Source organism: Streptopelia decaocto, assembly GCF_964273445.1.
Source record: "Streptopelia decaocto genome assembly, chromosome: 1".
NCBI lineage: Eukaryota > Metazoa > Chordata > Aves > Columbiformes > Columbidae > Streptopelia > Streptopelia decaocto.
In genome coordinates, this window is record NC_138663.1 from 145,110,839 (window position 1) to 145,130,718 (window position 19,880).

The 19,880-nt window shown below is 41.2% G+C and overlaps 1 protein-coding gene across 1 annotated transcript in view; it reads right to left on the minus strand.

Moving 5' to 3' along the window:
• Positions 1–1,708: 1,708 nt before the first annotated feature.
• The window catches only part of RFX8 (regulatory factor X8), a gene marked incomplete at its 5' end in the record, with an annotated part of 35,676 nt that continues 17,504 nt past the window's right edge, over positions 1,709–19,880 (minus strand). Inside the window, 6 exons of the mRNA XM_082043056.1 lie at positions 1,709–2,019; positions 5,825–6,116; positions 9,537–9,651; positions 10,787–10,881; positions 12,390–12,546; positions 16,832–16,890. Of these exons, the coding sequence (XP_081899182.1) occupies positions 5,857–6,116; positions 9,537–9,651; positions 10,787–10,881; positions 12,390–12,546; positions 16,832–16,890 (686 nt within the window). The 3' untranslated portion in view covers positions 1,709–2,019; positions 5,825–5,856. The remainder of the gene's footprint in view (positions 2,020–5,824; positions 6,117–9,536; positions 9,652–10,786; positions 10,882–12,389; positions 12,547–16,831; positions 16,891–19,880) is intronic.

Sequence of the window (19,880 nt, forward strand, 5' to 3'; positions counted from 1 at the left end):
CTGAGCAACCAGATCTAGTTGCAGATGTCCCTGCTCATTGCAGGGGATTGGACTAGATGACCTTTGAAGGTCCCTTCCAACCCAAACTGTTCTATGATCTCTCCACTTACAGAAAAGAGAGAATACACAAGGGAGTGCACCCACCTGAATGCTCCCGTTGCAGGCAAAACTTCATTTGGACACTGGGATCAATGAACAGCAAGACCCCAAGTCCTAAAAGTCAGACATCATTTGTTGCAGTGCTTGTGGGATTCGTTTTGACATGTAAGTACGTGGAACTGCTATTAAATGATATCTCTCCCAGACAAGGTTTTAATTAGGCAAAGGTTTGAATGTATACTTGAGTTTATATCAATGGCCCTTATTTAGTAAAGGCACTTTTGCATCCTGCTCTTTTTCCGCTCTTGGCAGAAGGCTCCTTTAGTATGGCAATGCAAACTTATAATTCTTTAAAATACATACTTCTAAACTTTCATTGCATTCCTGCAAATTATTTAAGGAGTACAGGTTCAAGAGGGGACAGGAAGGAATGAATCTCACAGGAGCCTTTGCCTTTCACACGGTTCTCAGATGCATCTAATAGACCTTACCTTTACATAGCTGTGAAGATCACAAGGTTGGTCTGCTGTTACAACTTCTGGTTAATTACTCCATGAAAATATGCTGCATATCTAATCTAGAATATAAACTTTAATAAATAGAAGTGGACTAGAAAATATTGAGTATTTTTAGCTTATATTTTTTCCTAGACACCCTGTTTTGCTTTTTAGTTTCACCATAAAAACCTGAAGGATAGTAAAAATGGGTATAATGGGCCTTAAGGCCCAATTGATTTTTTCAGACCACGAAGTTACTGCCTCAGAGTAGGTAATTTGGCCACCAAACTCTTAATCTTATCAGCAAAATCAAATGCATGACTACCTTTTCCTTCAGCATATGGCCCTATCTACATCTGCTGTAATACCACCGTTTTGAGTATTGAATCCCACTTCAGTGCTTCAGCTGAGGCAGAGGAATGTACATGCAAGTGGAAAACGTAGACTTCCCAAACCAAAATAACTGAAAGCTTGCTAAGCTCCTGACAATTGCTTTCCTCTAGTTCAGGAAATGTCACTTCTTAAAATAACAACGCAGTTGTCCTTGAAATAACGACCAGGCCCAGTAAACTCCCTGCAGACATGCTCTTAAAAATATTTTAAATCCTACTTTCTTTGGTGTTTAAGGGCATTTCCTCATGCAATCTGATGCATGGAAGATACAAATTTAATACTCTGTATTTACTATTTCTTACCAATTTATTCCAGGATTTGTCTTTATAAGAGTCTTTGCTTGTATTTGGCTTATGGAATAAGTTCAAACAACCTTGTTTCTAACATAAACAAATCCACGACGTTATGTACAACCTATTTAATTTCAGTTAATAGGATTGTATGTGAAATATTGCCTCTTGTATCCTGCAGAAATGGGAAACAAAGCAGGAATTTCTCAAGACATAGGAATTAGTGCTAACTTCTATATGCAATAAATATGATTTTAAAATTATGCATGGTAGACACAAAGCAACATTGATGCAGAGTCATTCATCTTTTCTATAGCTTCCAGATAAATTTACCGTGATGACTTCAGGTAGGCCTTCAGCTTTACTGACTACAAAAAATACAAGAAAGAGATAAAAACAAACCACAAATATTTCACCCTTTTCCCTGAAGATTTATTAAAATAAAGTCAAATGGCTAAATAGTGTGCCAGCTTAAAATAACTCAATTGTTAGCACAGTTTTGCATTTAGTATTTCCAGAAAATGTTCTTAAATTCAAGAGAATGAAAACAGTATTTCTTAAAGTTGCATCAAAAAGTAAGAATGGTCTGGCATAAAGAATTTTAAAGACAGGCTGGTTTTCTCCGAAGATTTGCTGTTCATCAGAGGCAAAAAAGTGTCCATATTTTTAAATACAAAGTGCTTCCCTTCCTCCTTGAAGATCCAAATTAGTAAAAGTTTTAGTAATTCTCTCTTCCTGACCTGGAAATGAGCAGAAAATTAGAAAAGAAACATGGAAATATTTTGACTGTAGGAATTATGAATCATTTGTTTCTCTCTTCATTGAATAAAAAAGTCTTCTCTGTTCTTTCCTGCTGAATCTGAGGTATTTTACAGATAACCAAGCTTATTTTACATCACTTAACCCAGCAAGAGGAGATTTTGTTTCCCTGTAGGGTGGCAAAGGTCTGAGAGGAGGCCACATCCACTTTTTAGTAAATCATTCACATTTTATATGTCTGCTATAAACCCCTATATTCTTTTTCAAAATGAATAGTCTCAGCTTGTCTCTCCCCCTGATGGGGACTGAGTTTTCATGCTGATATCTTGGCTTTCTTAAAATCAGCAGAAGTTTTGCCACTGAATTTAAGCAGGGTCAAGATTTTACTCTAATTTGTTGATCATTTTAGCTAATGTTTTCACTTGATCTCTGTATCTTGGATTATACAGACCACTGAGATGAACACTTATCGTTCCTTTAAGTGAAGTAGCTAACTATGTCCTTATTTTTTTCCTCTCTTTTTAATAAATCAAAGTGTTTGATTTGCTCTCTGCTGACAGAGCTACAAACAGCATAACCTCAGCATTTCTACGCCCTGGTTTGCAGTATATTGTATGTCACGAAAGTGTGGAATTGGATTAAAAGCTACAGCACGGTGCTCTGCAGATAAACCCACTGCAGGTGTGCAGTTTAATAGGATTTTAATTTAGTAGCAAGTGAACGAAGAGCAGAAGCCTAGAATGGGATTTTCTAGATGAAAAAATGCCTTTCATGCTGAGAGAAAGCAACTGCAAGCTCTGTGATAAGGAATAAAGATTGGGCCAATGCTCTCTGAGCTGCACTTTTATAGATTAGTGCTCGCTCAGAGCATCTTTGTTACTGCCACTGGTTTCAACAATTCTTAGTTCATATTATGTGTGTTTGGCTGTGTAGCATGTCATCTGCCACACTCCCTATTAAGCCACTGTGTTCAAATCTTGTACTGTCTCACTCCCTGCCCTTTATATTTTTTCATATAAAAATAATGTTTTCCTCAGGAGGTGTCGCCAACTTGGAATGTATTCCCTTTTCAGGATTATTAACAATTATTCTCATGCTTCAAATTGCATTAAAAAAACAAACAAAGAACCACCACAGAAATGTTCTGCACTGTTCAAAATAAATGGAAAAACATGGTGTCTCTGCTGAGGAGTGTAATTTATATTCAGCATGAAGTAGGAATGAAGGACCAAAAACAGATGGGGAAGGAAGAAGAAGAATGAAGGTGTCAACTAAAAGATCATGAAGGGATCTGCTAAGCCACAGACACATATTGATGCTGCTGCTATCAGGCCAAGGTTGGAAGATTCTTTTCTGATTTCTGTTACCAGTCCTCCCTCTCATTTTTCCAGGGTTTCATAGCAAAACTGAGTTTTTAGCACTAATTTCAATGAGATGAGGGTGGAGGTGCGATGAACAGATTTTTTTCCCAAGCATAACAGGCTGTAGAGAAGGCAGAGAAATGCCTCGTGGGACAAGATGAAAAAGATACGGAGGTTGGTGTTGTTGGCAGAGGACGGAGGGGAGGATGGGAGCTGATGAAAGACACTGGGTCGCAGGGAGCTGCAGAGGCTGCGTGAGGTAAAGGAGCTAAAGGAAAAATTATGAAATATCCCTGTGATGCACGGAGTGATGAAATGTCAGGCAGCAGAGATGTGGTCCAGGAAACAGCAGCGTATCTGGTGGATGCCACTGAGGCTGCTGAGGGTTTAGATACCCCACACAACAGGTAGTGGCCAAAGGGAGATTAGTCAGGAGCAGGGACAGAAGGTTGCTTGGGAGCATGATGATGATTTTTGGTGATCAAAAGTTGCAGAACGCAAATCCTCATGCAGTAGGAACCTATTCAGGGGATCTACTAAGGTAGCAATATGAAAAAAGGGGTGGGTGATGGAGATGCTTTTGGCAGCTGTGTTTCTCAGCAATCTATGGAATTAGTATTGACACCCAGAGAAGGAGCCTGCAATGGCTGAGGTGGGAGCTACCAACTGTTTGAAGGACACAAGTAGGCAGAAGTGCTGACACGGCTCCTGAAAAGATTCTGAGCTGCAGGTTCAAGTTTTCATCTCCCTCACAGGCTGCAAACACTTGAACCATAGCATCAGCAGGCTCTTACTAGACTTTATTTCAATAATCACCATTGTCAGTATTTTCCATGTGGACTGTTAGAGTCCATCAGCTGCTGCGATCTTTCATCTCTAGGCTCTTTCTATACTCTGCCAGTCCTACATTTCATCTATACGTTCTCTCGAATCACCCTACTCTTTATTTCATGTTTTATACCCATCATCTCTTACTCAGATACCCCTCGTCCCTCACTCTAGTCAGCCTTGCTCTATTCTTGAGATAATGTACAAAGTATGCAAAACTGTTACACAAAATTGTAAAAACATCATGTATACAGACAACACATGGGTCAAACCCTTGTCTGCTGAGAGCCACACAAGAGCTTTGATGACCATATGAAAGCACATACCGGCAGCACAGTGAAAGAACATAGGAAGCAAAGCAGACACTGAATTATCTTTCTATTGGTTTGTCTCCTAATTTCTGGCCATCAGTGGTTTAGAGATTCCTTACTCATAGCCTGCACCCAGCTCAGTCTGGTTTTTGACGTTAACATGGCATGGCAGGATGGGTCATTTGAAAAATGATAACAACTGTCAAACATGCCTATCACATTTATAAATCATTCTTGATTTGTCCCCTTTGTGCCTTCTTTCTCCTCTCTAATTTTCATTGTTGAGCTAGTTTTAGCATATCTTATATTTAAAAACAAGGGTCCTCCGAGGGTCTTTCTAGCTAATAAAGATGTTTTAAAAACAGTCTGGTTTTAGTCTTGGTCCCATTTTATGGAAGCTGAATACATCTTGGGAGGTGCTGGATAAACGTTAAAATAACTACAGCAGGATGACTCTCAAAGTGTAATTTTCTTTGTGAATCTTAATGCCATTAACATTTGTCTAGCACTCTTTTCCGGAAAACACAATGTTCTCTAAGAGTGAAGACAAGTGCTGTTATTGCATGGAAGAGAAATCTGAAAAAAGCTGAATGTATAATTCATCACTTGTATTAAGCACAGAGGCTTGATCCATGTTCTCATACTTAGCCTTGCATCCTAGGAAGACTTAGAGTATATCTTGTTTTCTACCTGTATGTCATCCCTTATGCTGGTAAGTTTGAACCAGTGGACTGACTGCAAGAAAGTCTGGTGGAGCAGAAGGATCTCAAGGATTTCATACTTCTGCATGTTCTGCTAAAACTAACAGGTAGGTGGAAGGAAGAGCCTCTGGGTGCTTCCAACAGTGAGAAATGACCACGCCATATGCTCATGTATCTGATCAATAAATACACGCAGTCTGTTTGGTCAGCAATTCCACAAGCTGCTCCCAAGCCACCAGAACAGCGCTGCTCTTGCTTAGACAATGCTTGGTGAATCTAAAGGAGCACCCAAGGTCTGCTGGAAACCTAAGGGAAGAATCAGGGAACTGTGGTGATGAGGAGGTGGGTGGTGTGGAAACTACGATCCCTTGGTGGGATCTGGGGTGGGTGTGGCCTGTGGAAGATGATTTATGGCTTGAGGTTTAGGTGGCACTGGGTACAGCTCCATGCAAACCTGGATTTCATTAGTTCTACTTCACACACATAAAGCCTCTCAAACAACAACACCCCTTCTGATCCCTCCCAATTTACCCAACGTATAACTTTAGTTGTTGTTAAAACATTAAAAGTTAATGTTTATTTCACCTTGCCGCCTGCGGCTGTGTCCACCGAACAACTCAGAACTCTGGAAAAACGTTGCTTAATCCGAAGTTATTCTGGCTCTGCATCAAAGTTATAAGAGCTGTCTGTGGAACATTGACTTGAGGTTGCTCCTCTGCAAAATAGCCCCAGAAATGGTTGGGCTCATAAACCCACAGAACAGGAGACTCGTTTTGCTTTGCAACCCAGAAACTTTCATCAGCTTCCTCCTCTATATAGGACAGGAAAATGTGAGCCACAAAATCCATGAGTAGCAAATTAAACAAATGCCAGGATCCTAGGTTTAAAGAAAAACAAAAATAATTTTAACATCCTCTTCATTTGCTTATCTTCATGATGTGTTCTTTTTTGAAGGGCTTCATGATAGTAATGGGATAGACAAAGCAGCACACTAATCACTCATCAAATAGTACTTAAAAAATTATGTATTTCCAAATATCACAGAGAAATAGACACCAACTGCAGATTTTAAACATGAGCAAACACCTTTTTATTTTAGCTAGAGAGGAAAGTGTGTTTATTTGCTTTCCTGTTCAAGCTCTTCCCCACATGCACTGCTACTACAAAGCTTATCAACAAGCACGTATCATCCCCATTTTCCCCTCAAACAGATAAATCGTTTCACCTCTTCCCAAGCAAATCCTCCTACAGACATCTGTGTGTGTTATGTCTGTGACATCAAATGCCCTACCTTGCAGCTTGGGGCATAACTGCTAAAAGCCAAATGACACTCACTAGGACCATTGACTTTTGAATCATACCTTGGTTGAAAGCCCTTGCAGTAAAGAGTAGGTCTTCTTCCATGCCATAAATCTGCATAGGAATTCATCAAACAATTCATAACCTCTGCATCCCGCAAATGTGTTTACTTGGACATCAACAAGGAGACACCACCATTTAGATGGATGAGCAAGGTTTACAGAGCTTTAAAAATGAAAAATCCTGCCTCTTTTGATGTTAGATGTGTCTGAGAAGCTGCTGGTTCTACTGTTTGTCTTTTTGCACATTTTTAAATGATAGCAAATTACAGCAAAGTACGACTTGTTAATCTGTCAGACAAGGAAAGGGACCTTGATACTTGGAGTTCAAACTATACAGACCTGACACTAGTAGTCCATGACGGTTTCTAACAGTCTTACAGATGTTTTCAATATATTCAAGAACAGTAAGCATGAAACGAAAGCTACCACTCCAGCTGTCCCTTGGGATAATACAGAGGGACACAGATTTGAAGAGGGATGGAAAGGTGAATCGGGTCGCTTTCAAAAGAGGAACCCGCAGGTCTCTCTCCAGCAAGCGCTGCTCACCAATACATCCCTGAATGCCTTGGAAGGGAGAGTGGTGAAGGAGATGGAGATGTACCAGCTGAAGTGAGGTTCTGTGACGGAGACACATAGAGGCACATTTGCTGGAGAGGAGGTAGAGCTGGAAGAACTGTAGAGGTCCCATTAGCCCTGACTGCTGTAGCACACTTGTGCCTTGCTGTCTCGGAGGGGGTAACTGCACGGTTCCTCTGACCACACTTGGGCATCACCCATTGGGAAGCTGGGCTGGAAAGAGTAAAAGTCAATGCTAAATTCAGATGTGTAAGTATGCCTGCATGCATGCCAGATGTGCCAAGATCCAAGGCAAAAGCCCCAGACAGAATTAAGTTTGGTTTTGATTGCTGGTATATGGTGTATTTTGGGGGGAGGCACACTGCAGGAACGTGGCACTCACATCTTTGCCTAAGTGGTTGTGTTTCCTCAGTGTGGATGCTACATGTTTCGACTTGCAGGCTGCCCACCATTTCTGCAAGAAATACTGAGATGTAAGAAATTTCTGAAAAGCAATGACTCTGAGTACAGAACTTTTACAGCAGATGGCTTCTTAACATAATGGCTTCAGCTTTGTCCACTAAAACTCAAAATTCTGCTGTAGAGCCCAATATCTTAAAGAACCAAAGGTATTAAGAAAGAATATAATAATGACCAAATTAATTGGAGCATCACAGAGAAAGGTTAAAAGGCATTTTTTAACTCTCTCACATGTGAGAATAAATTCAGTCTTAGTGCCACTGAAGTATCATAAGAAGACTGTTGTAAGTGGGATGAAAATATAATTTGTAACTAGTTTAAGGAAGGCTCAGCAGAGGAGGGGATACTCTCCATCAGTTGTATGCCCAATCAGTGAGGGAGGCAATTCATTAAACTATTCTTGTGGTGGAAAGAGTAAAGAGAATTTCATCATCATGGGGAATTTCAATAAACATTATGTTTCCAGAGCTGTTCTTGGAATACATTCCTAATTTCCTTATTGCCCAAAATATTGCATGTAACATTGGAGAGTTTTGTGCAGAACTCCTCCGGAGAGAGAGAAAGGAATAGTTATTTCATTATTACTGTAGTGCAGCCGCTGACAGACAAGGGATGCTACTGTGCTCTGTTCCCTGCAGACACAGAACAAAACTCTAATCCCGCTCCAGAGAGTTTGCAATCTAAATATAAAGCAAAAGGTGACACCTTGATGTGGAAAAGGGCTGCGCACATATGTGCACAAACACCGACATCAGCGGGGGAAGAATACTAAAGAATACAAAAGGCAACAACCTTAACATACCCCTTTGTTATGTCCTTGTAGGAAATACATAACCTCATTATCTTCAAAACCATACTTTTTTCTTTGGCTATTTGTGTGAAGACCCATCCAAAAGAAGATGAAAAAAAGAGTGAAGGTGCTCCTTTGAAAATCTAAAAAGTGGTTCGTGCAGTTTGAGATCAGATGCTATTCACAGGAGCTGGTGCATTTCTGCAGAATGAATAACAGAGAGGGAGCCTCTGAAAGGTTTTACAAATGAAGAGAAAGGCAGATAAGGCTGGTGCAATACAGAAATGAAAGAGACTGAACTGATTCAAGATGTGGCTGTACCACTTCAAACCTCTTTGAATGAATGTGGCTGCACAGTCCCTTCACTTCTCCTGCCTTTCACTGGTGTGGGATGGATTTGATACTTGACAGCCCAAAGCCCTAAAACAGAGAGAAAACTAACCCAGCTAAAGGAGTGACAAGTGAGTTTAGCACCTTAAACAGACTTGCTTCTGGCTAGGCAAGCACTTACATCAGTGTAAAGCATAAGGAAAAGGAAGGAGCACATAGTTGTCAGAGGAACTTTTGGCAAGTAGTTATTGCAGTGGCTCTGCTCTGGCTCCATTATACGGGAAGAACCTGAAGGACTGGGGGGCTGTCATTTTGAGACATCTGGAATTTCGATGGTTTGGGATATTAGTGGCCCCGGCTTTCTGTCACACCCTGCTGCTGGGGTCGGCAGCTCTTGCAGGGAGGGAGAGGAGAGGCTCACACCTCAGGCTGCTGTTCCCCATGTTCCCACAGACAAATGATGGCTTCTGCCGAAAGAGGGAGTCGTGCCATTCTCACCATTTCCAGCCGCATGCTCCTATAATACCTTCCCCTCTTCTGCTCATCCTGGAGTTTTGGATCAGAAAACAAATCTGGCAGAAAACGAAAAGTTTCACTTGCCTGACCTGGCTAGCCACAGCACCAGATGAATGGTGCTGCTTGCTGCAAGGGAGAGTGTAGGAAGAAGTGATGCCCCTAATGACTTCAGCATGAATTTATCTCAGTTAAAAGCATCTGGTGCCTCTGCCATCTCAGGAGGCAGACGGGTATATCAGATGAGAGTCACAAAGATCCTACTTACCAAAACTGTCTGCATAGTTCAGGGTCATAACCTTGCTTACTGCACTCAGGAGGAAGTTCCATTTCAACTGGAAATCTGAGGCCAAGTTTCTGAATTCCTCTTTACTCCTGCTTGGCTGCAGACAGAGCAAAAAAAGTACTTTATGATCAAGCTGGTTAAAATAATTCCTTATTGTGTTGCAATTTCCCTGTACAAACTGCATACAAGGGTGGAACAAGCAGGTTTTTTTGTTAGAATTCTGAAATAACTTAGGTTGAAAGGATCTGTGGACATCATCTAATGAAACCTCTTCCTCAAAGCATGGGCACCTTGATTCAGGCCTCATCCAGACACATTCTGAATACCTCCAGGATGGAGATTCCAGAGCCTTTCCAGGTAACCTCTTCCCATGCTTAACTGCTTTTTTTTTTTTAATCTATTAGAAATTTTATTTGCTACAACTTGTGTCTATTGCCTTATGCCCTATAACCGTGAACCTCCATGAAAAGTTCATCTTCTCTGTACCATCCCATGAGGTAGCTGAGGGTTCTATGAGATGAAGGCACTACAGAACTGCAAAGTAATTTTCTTAATTAAAAAAAAAAAAAAATGAAGCTCAAGAAGTGCAGTTTGTCCTGCTTCTTCAGAAAGCGAAAAAAATAACCCAAACCAAAAACAACTTTAACCACCACTCAGACCCAAGGTAAATGGTTTGGCAACAAACCGAATGCAGTTGTACAATCAAGCTACCACTAATTCTGTACCAGTGATGGAACAGGAGTGGTAGAGTTTGGTAACTTATGGAAAGGTTCACGTGTGAGGATGATCATACTTGAATCTTTCACAAGAGCTAGAGACAGTGTACTAGAAATTGTCACTCTCCTGCTGCCTGCCAAAAGCCAACAGTTTTGTAAATCAATTATTTCAGGAATCATGAGGTGTTCATTTTTACTAACATTTTTCTTCTGAATTTTGGCTTATTAGGGACTGTTATAATATGTGTCTATGAGATGAGAGCAGATACTGAAAACATCCAAGTGGATATATGCACAGAAATGTGCTTGTAGTTGTTTGCACAGATGGAATTTTTGTGTGCCAATTAATTTCCCCCTTTTTCTGCAACATGCATAAATTGTATTTATGGAAATATGCAGTCTGGTCAGGTTGCTAGAGTACAATGTAGCTCCGGCAGACTAGTGACAGTCAGCATGTAGCATGATAAATTATGTGATCATATTTTCTTTTATGGAATTATTAAATTAATTTTATACCTGAATGACGAAAGCCTGAAGATTTGAAGACACACAGTTCAGGAGAACCTGAATATCTATGGAAGGGACCAGCAGAGACATTAAGTCATTCAAACCTATGAAATACAGAAGGGAGAGCATTACTTGAAGTGATTGACTTGCTTTTTGGTTTGTTTCTGCAGTTTTTAGCCTTTTATTCTTTTATCTTTAGCTTAAACTATATTAAGACATCTGTTCATAGCATTTTGATTAATATACGGAATAGTATGCTACTTTGAAAACAGAATTCACATTTGTGTCCATTTCCACCATATCTGCACTGACCTAGTCATCATGGCAAAGGTGGCAAGAATAAACACTTCCAGTGTGAAAGCTGGAATTTAGTTATATGCAATAGCAACTTACTTGTGTGCAGTTAAGAAAAAAAAATCTTGGTTTATCTGTTGAGGGGGAGAAAACAGCTTTAAAACAATAACAGAAAATGCAGAATATTCTGGAGACCAACAGAAATACAGATAATATTACCACAAATCAGTGCAGCTGCCCCCCCCAAAAGATTGGAACCTACTACCCAGTACTAAAAGGTACATCACTATGGCACCTCTCTGAATTTATACCCTTCAAACTGAGACATCTTCTTTCAAGAAGGCATATAGATAAGGTCTGTGAAACCTTGCTTATTATAAATAACAGTTTGTAAAAGCAACAAAAACAGAGAATGCCATAAATTCACCTTGGAAAGAGTAAGATCGTCATTAATATAATGCGCAAATATAATGAGAGCATTCTGCACAGCGTTTTTTATTTTAAGCTGTATATCAATATTATGTAAATGGTTCTCCTGATGGTTCTTTGAAGAATGCAAGTTATTTTTCCCACTGAAAGCAGCCATGGAAAGGCTGTGGTGCATCCCTTGTCAGCGAGCAAGTTGACGGTGGGCCAACAACAAAGAGCTGAGGTTTCCCCCTATCAGTTCTATGCACGGCCTAGTCCAACTCGCCCATCCCTTGCTAACAATTTAAATGGCAGCCCATTAATCTAAAAATTGACTTGCCATTATCTTCCCATCACTTTGCATTAAGTTGGAAAAGGCGTTATGTCATGGCTACATACAAACTCTGTATTTTCATGTTTTACAGCACAACATCGGTCCCACAGGCTGCAGTACAGCGAAAGGACACGGAAGCTGAAAGGCCAATAGCCCTTGTCCAGTTCAGCATACAATATTTTAAAATCTGGCCACAATAAATGATTTTGTGTACTTTGATTAATAACAGAGGAAAATGCGAAATGGAACTCTTGGAATCTTCTTTTTGTCAAAGCAAAAGATAATAAATGATCAACCCTCTTTGTCAACCTTCTTCCAGAAGGTACATCATTTAGTAACACAAACTCTACTCCTGCTGCCGCAGAAAGCTTTCATTCTTAACCTTTAAAGTTAAAAGGATAATATTACATGCTTCATTCTCAATTTTATTGGCTATTTTCCAGTACCCTGGGTTACGGCAAGACTGAAATTCCCATTGGGGCAGAAACTGTGAATAAACAAGAGGAAATGCTGGAGCTTTAACAATGGCAAGCAAGGGCTTAAGTGGATAGACAAAATATAACAAAAAAATATTACATTTGATGTGTATGTCATTCTGCGGCTCCTCTGGATTCCTAGACTTTGTTTGAAAGAGGTTCCCAGGCACATCCAGAAATCCCTGACTGATGACAGCATGCAAGTCTGATCGCAGAACAGTGACTTTGCTGTTGCTGCTCAAGACTGTTCTCATTATCTATAGATAATAAGAAAACAGTTAATGCCTTTCATTTTCTCAAGCCCTAACTCAGTCAAAAAGCTTCCCTTATTCAATACCAGACTTTATATAAACAGTCTCTGAATTGGCAAAAAAAAATAAATCAAAGGAGATGAATCTGAAGTTGCCTTCAAGTGTTTTTTGTTCTAGGAATTATTATTTTCAATGGCACCCTGTGGTGTTGTCTCTGATGCAGCAGACAAGGTTAACATGCTTGAAGTATCTGAGCAATTGGTTTTGCCCAGAGTTGTTATAGTTACACCAAATAATGGTATTTTGTCTAAAACATGGAATTGTGCATCAAGGCTGACTTTCCCTTGGTGTTACTTGTCCTTAGTATATGCTTCAATTAAATTTGAAGGCAAGTTTTCTCAAGCTGCCCAAACCTTTGAGAAGACAAAAACAACATTATAAATGTGGTGCTAGTTAAAATTAGTTGGGATTTTATCCCATTTATCTGCTTATGAGTAATTTGTGAATGAGTCTGGCTTCATATTTGTCCCCAAAATTAGATAGATATTGCAAGGAATTTTCAGCTTAACTTTGATCCTTATCTCTGAACCTTTTCTTTTTTTTTTCTTTTTTTTTTTTTAAATTTCATTGCTAATATCAAACAGTATTGCTGAAAACGATGAAGGAAATTAAACCTAAATCTATTAAAATTTGTTAATCTATCACTTTGTCTCTCACTTCCATACTGAGATCAGTAAGAACCTAAAGCCTTTGTAGAATTTCAGGCTTTTATATGAATAATTCATGTCCAGTGTGGCCTTGCAGAGGAAAAATATTTTTTGTAAAATTTAGAAAAACCTCAGGATTCATAAATGTTTTAAAAAATCTCATTCGCCAGAGGCTTACCGTGCCCCCCACAAGCAGCAGAGAATGCAGCTGCCCATTTGTGTGCAAACATAATTCCCAATCCAGCAATGTTTCTTTTTCATCATTCTGCTAGCTTTACTGAAATACCAAAGGCACTCTGATTCTCACTTGGTAATCCCTTTCAGCTAAGTTAAAGACTAAGTCTTTTACTTTATTTTACTTGGAGTTTCTAGTGTCAGAAGGAGAGCTGCTGCTTGCAACAAGAGGACATGACCCAAAGGCTGGGAACTACCGGGGGCAGCACCTTCAGCAGGCTGCCAGTACCCCTCTCTATGCCCCAGTTTTACACCAGTCCCTTTAGCTATTGCACTTCACTAAACATAATTCTCTAAATCAGGGGTGTCAAATGCATTTTCACCGGGGGCCACATCAGCCTCGCGGTTGCCTTCAAAGGGCCAAATGTATAAATGTATAAAGTCCTAAAACTACATTTGGCCCTTTGAAGGCAACTGCGAGGCTGATGTGGCCCCCGGTGAAAATGCTCTAACTGATTGAGCGTCTGCTCCGACAACACTTAAATACAGGTTACCAGAGGCAGGAATCAGCCCCAAGAAACAACAAGCAGCATATTCACATTCCTTTCTCACAGGGAACTCACACCTTTTTATGCTCTAATTACTTCTGCATGTCCAGGTATTAGCCGCTGTCAGCCTGCTTTATCTGCACATGATGGGAAAGTTACTTTTTTTTTCTTTTGAATGCTGACCCTGCCAAAATTGTTCCTGTTTTCTCACCAGGTGGCTAAGCCATTGCAAAGTACTGTACAAGGGCTGGTGTGGTTACACCATGTGGAGGCTGCAGTTACACAGCTCCTCCACAGTGTAATACTTCTCAGTAGGAGCGCTCTCACCTGCTTTGACCATCCGTCTCTAGTTGAAATTCAAGGTGTATTTTAGACAGAGAAAGCTGAGAAGGATGATTAGAAACATCAAATGACTCCTATGTAGGAAGATGAGATCAACTTCAAATAGAAATAGCTGAGGGAGGATGTGATGGAGGTTTGCAGGGAGAATTGCATGAAGAAGGGCAGAAATGTTAAAGTTAATAAAATGAAGTACTTTTTCACTCAATAAATAATCAAACCCTGGAACTCACTACCCCAGGGTGTTATGGATGCCAAAACCAAGCTATTAAATACCAAGATGTGGATACAACCTTCACCTCAGATTGCTAGAAGCCAGGAGAGTACACTGGAGGAGGACTGATGAGAGCCACCAGGAGAAATAGGCTACAAGTCCACACAAGCCTGGGTCTGGCTGACTAAACTACTCAACAGTCCTTTCTGAGGGACATCTGCCTTTTCACTAAGCATCCGCATGTTCCTCACAAGCTGAAAATTTTAAACACCTGTGGTGTTTAGCTAACCATCTTCTGGTGTGTGTTGGACAGGAGGATATATTTGCAAGGGAATGTTTAGCTGATATTTGTTTCCTTCTCTGCTTTGCTGGAGCCCAGTATCCATGGCTTTGGCAAGTTCTCCAGCAGAAGTTGTAACAGAGACTGTATCACTGCTGAAAGACTCATGGGGATGCTCATTTACAAAGCTTGCATAATTTTATTTATTGAAACTATTGTTTTTAAATTGCCGATGGGACTAATCACCACGTACACCAGAACTCCTTTGCCCTTCCCTTTGTATTTTAAAGAGGCTCTAGAGAAGGTGCAAACATCATTTGCTTGTGAGAACAGAGCCAAGAGCTTGTTAACATGAACAAGAATCAGGCTCAGGATGTGCTCAGCTGTAAGCGTTGATCTGACCCAGATTCTGAGGTCTGCGAGGTTCACTTTGTGTCAGTTAAAGAGCATAAAGGGGATGTAGAACAGTCAAAGGCTGCTGCTAGAGAATCCCCCCTAATACAGGCTGCAATTCTCTTGCCCTAAATCTTGAGGGTGTAAATTAATTGTTGACCCTCTGTAACTTTTCTGTGCATTAAGAATAAGCAGGGAAGATTTGAAAACCTACAACCAGTGCCTTGACATCAAGGATGATGTAAATTCTGAGTATGCAAAGCAAATGCAAATGACTGGGAACAGCAGGCACTTGCAGTCTTGCTGGATCATGTCCTTCGACACACAAGAACACTCTTTCAAAGCACACAAAGCTGAGCTTTCCAGGTATTTAGTATCTCCAAGAACTGCTGCAGTATATGGGAACTGTGAGTGCTCAGCACCTCACAGAAGTGAACTTTTTGCCTGTGTTAGCACACCGGTGCGTATTTGTGTATTATTACGATTTTTAAAAAACTTTTTAAAGTGACGTGTGCCCTTTTTATGTTGTTGGTGATGAGTTTTTCCATAAAGAGAAGCTGTGTTTATTGAGGAAGGATGTGACAATACCATGCAGTTCATTAAGCCACAGCTCCCTTCCTTTCTCCCCTTTATTGTGGGGATACAACGTAGTGATTTAAGCCACATGGCAAGTTGGGAGAATCTTGTACTTGGTGTTTGAAGGAGAGGAGACAACATACCACCTGTTCTTTTCTGCTTTCTTCCCCGTTCATGACCTATCTGTTCTGTTGTTGCCCAGACCACCTCAAAACCCAAGGATCTGAAAAGTATCCAAGGACACCAATGGAAGGAATGCTGCAGGGAGGGTACAGCCTGTCATTATAACGCAGTACTGAAAGAAACAATTCACTTTGCAGTGTTCAAAGGGTTAAAACTGCATCACCTGGATGCATCTCCTTTGTCACTGTGGCTGAGAAGAATGATATTCTGGACCAAAAAGCAGGTAGAGATATTGTTAGAGAGATTTTATCTCTTTTTTGCCCAAGGAAAAAAGCCAATCTGAGTGGTGGCCACTCAGGAAAGTTCAGAGGTTGCTTCCCTTCAGCATTCCTTTCAGCACTGTCTGCTCAGAGGATGGAGAAGATTTTGCCAGCTGATCCCTGGGATCCATGAAAAAGTTGAGGGTCTTGTGCCCTTACAGACCTCCTGCCCTGCTCCCCGACCACACAGCTTCTCTGCAGCTGATATATCAGTGATTTCCCTTGTGCAGGCTGCTGCGACACTCCTTAGAGAGAGTAGTCAGGACACAACATAAAATATATTTTAGAATAAAACTGGGTTTTGCATGGCTGAATGAAGATACTGGAAACTGTCATCTGACCCTTGCAGCTACTGTGCTCTCCTCTCTGTGGGGGATCATTGACCATATCTCAGAAGCTTTCACCAAATGCAGAGGGAGGAAAAAGTCCTGTCAGCATACTTACTGTGTGGGAAGAGATAGGCAGGAGGGTGAGCATGGTTTGGACTGTGGGCAGTCTACAGCTAAGAACACCTGTGCTGCTGCTCTTGTCCTACAGTGGAGCATCTCATAAATAGCTCGGACTGCTTGAGTGAATGAGATGACCAGCTTTTTTGTTTCTAGGATTCTGGAACATACCTTGGCCATGTTAGAAAGGTCTATCTTTCTCCCAAGTCTTTTTATAAACACTGTAACTTCTGTTAAAGAAGAAGAGGCAGATGTTTCATATCATTAATATGTTACAGTTTAAAAGACATTAATGAAGACAGATCTTTTAAGTTAGAAAGTAGATCCCTAGGGGAGCTACAAAGACTACGGGAGGGCACAGTGGGGGCACCAAGCCAGCACTATAGGCCATGGACCCTGGCAGCTTAGAGCTTGCAAGGAGAAGCTGCCCAGGCCACCACTCTTTCTTCACAGTATCACAGTATCACAGTATGTTTGGGATTGGAAGGGACCTCAAAAGATCATCTAGTCCAATCCCCCTGCTGGAGCAGGAACACCTAGGTGAGGTCACACAGGAACATGTCCAGGCGGGTTTTGAATGTCTCCAGAGAAGGAGACTCCACAACCTCCCTGGGCAGCCTGTTCCAGTGCTCTGTCACCCTCACTGAGAAGAAGTTTCTTCTCAAATTTAAGTGGAACCTCTTGTGTTCCAGCTTGATCCCATTACCCCTTGTCCTATCATTGTTTGCCACCGAGAAGAGCCTGGCTCCATCCTCGTTGCACTCACCCTTTATATATTTATAAACATCAATAAGGTCACCCCTCAGTCTCCTCTTCTCCATACTAAAGAGACCCAGCTCCCCCAGCCTTTCTTCATAAGGGAGGTGCTCCACTCCCTTAATCATCTTTGTTGCCCTACGCTGGACCCTCTCCAGCAGTTCCCTGTCCTTCTTGAACTGAGGGGCCCAGAACTGGACACAATATTCCAGATGTGGTCTCACCAGGGCAGAGTAGAGAGGAAGGAGAACCTCTCTCAATCTACTAACCACGCCCCTTCTAATACACCCCAGGATGCCATTGACTGCTCTCTAATATGTAATCTCCCAACCTATACTGGAACCTGGGGTTGTTCCTGCCCAGATGCAGGACTCTACACTTGCCCTTGTTAAATTTCATTAGGTTGTTCCCCATCCAACTCTCCAGCCTGTCCAGGTCTTGCTGGATGGCAGCACAGCCTTCTGGCGTGTCAGCCACTCCTCCCAGCTTGGTGTCATCAGCAAACTTGCTGATAGTACACTCTATTCCCTCGTCTAAATCGTTAATGAATATATTGAATAATATTGGCCCCAGCACTGACCCCTGAGGCACTCCACTAGATACTGGCCTCCAACTGGACTCTGCACCATTGACTACCACTCTCTGGCTTCTCTCCTTAAGCCAGTTTGCAACCCACCTCACTACTCTATTGTCTAGACCACACCTCCTCAACTTAGCTGTGAGGATGCTGTGGGAGACTGTGTCAAAGGCTTTACTGAAGTCAAGGTAGACCACATCCACCGCTCTGCCATCATCCATCCACCTTGTTACATTCTCATAAAAGGCTATGAGGTTGGTCAAACATGACTTACCCTTGGTAAAGCCATGCTGACTGCCCCTAATAACCCTCTTATCCTTGATATGCCTTGAGATGGCACCAAGGACAAGCTGTTCCATTACTTTCCCAGGGACAGAGGTGAGGCTGACCGGTCTATAATTACCCAGGTCCTCCTTCTTACCCTTTTTGAAGACGGGAGTGACATTTGCTTTCCTCCAATCCTCGGGCACCTCTCTCATTTCCCAAGACTTGGCAAAGATGATGGAGAGCGGCCCAGCAATGACTTCAGCCAGCTCCCTCAGCACCTGCAGATGCATCCCATCTGGACCCATGGATTTATGGATGTCCAGACTATTTAATTGTTCCCTAACCCAGTCCTCATCAACTAAAGCAAACTCCTCCATTGACCTGGCTTCATCCGGGGTCTCAGGGGTACAGGGCTCCCCAGGACAGCCTTCAGCAGAGTAGACAGAGACAAAGAAGGCATTCAGTAATTCTGCCTTCTCTGTATCTTCTGCCACCAGGGCACCCACCCCATTCATCAGTGGGCCTACATTGCCTCTGGTATTAGTTTTATCTGCTATGTATTTGAAAAAGTTCTTTTTGCTGTCCTTGACCCCTCTCGCCAGCTGTAATTCTAAGGAGGCCTTGGCTATCCTAGCTGCCTTCCTACATCCTCTAACAGCAGCCTTATATTCTTCCCAAGTGGTCAGCCCCTGCTTCCATGACCTGTAAACTCTCCTCTTCTGCTTGAGCATACCCAACAGATCCCTATTCAACCACGCAGGCCTCCTGGCTCCCTTCCTTGACTTCCTACGTGTGGGGATGCTCTGATCCTGAGCATGGAAGAAGCAATCCCTGAATGCAAATCTGATAACCCGTGGCACACAGGAAAAATGCTTCTAGTATTTTTTTACATGAAATACTTCTTAATCAAGACTAATATTCATTTACATGTATGGTTTAAGGTGAATGAAAGCAACCTTAATTCTAAACCTCCTGTATTTTGTTTAGGGGGGTTACATTTCCACATTTATGCACCTATAATTTTGCAGCACTGTTAATAAGCTTTGGTTTCTTTGGTTCTATTTTCCCCTGTTTATAATGTGTTGCAACTATGACAAGCATGCTTCAGGAATATAATATAAAATCACTGATTCTTAGTTGCAGCTGATTAATTACATATATTTCCATGCAGTCACATTTTAAAAACACATTACTAAGTGTGCTCTGTCAAGCATTCAAATGTAAGAAATGTCAGAATTAAGACTATCTGCAAGTCTTCCTTAAGCATATGAATGCTAATACAATCTTTTTTCCACACAGGAGCCCTGCTTTGCCTCTGAGCAGTTGGTCTGCACTCGGTGAGCAACTGATCAACATTATGTTTTAGTCAGAATTTTCAGCATCGCATATAAATATATGTGTGTATGTACATTCGTACATATTTATAAACACACACATATATACACACACCTTTGTATAGTACAGATTTTCTTCAAATCATCCTCTAAAGGCAAAGTCATAGTTTCCCTATGGGAATATGGCTTTTTTTTTTCCCCTTTATATTGAACTGTGCTGTAGCCATTAATTAATTTATCTGCATAAAACCACTTGCAAGGTGAAAAGATAGAAAAATACCTAAAT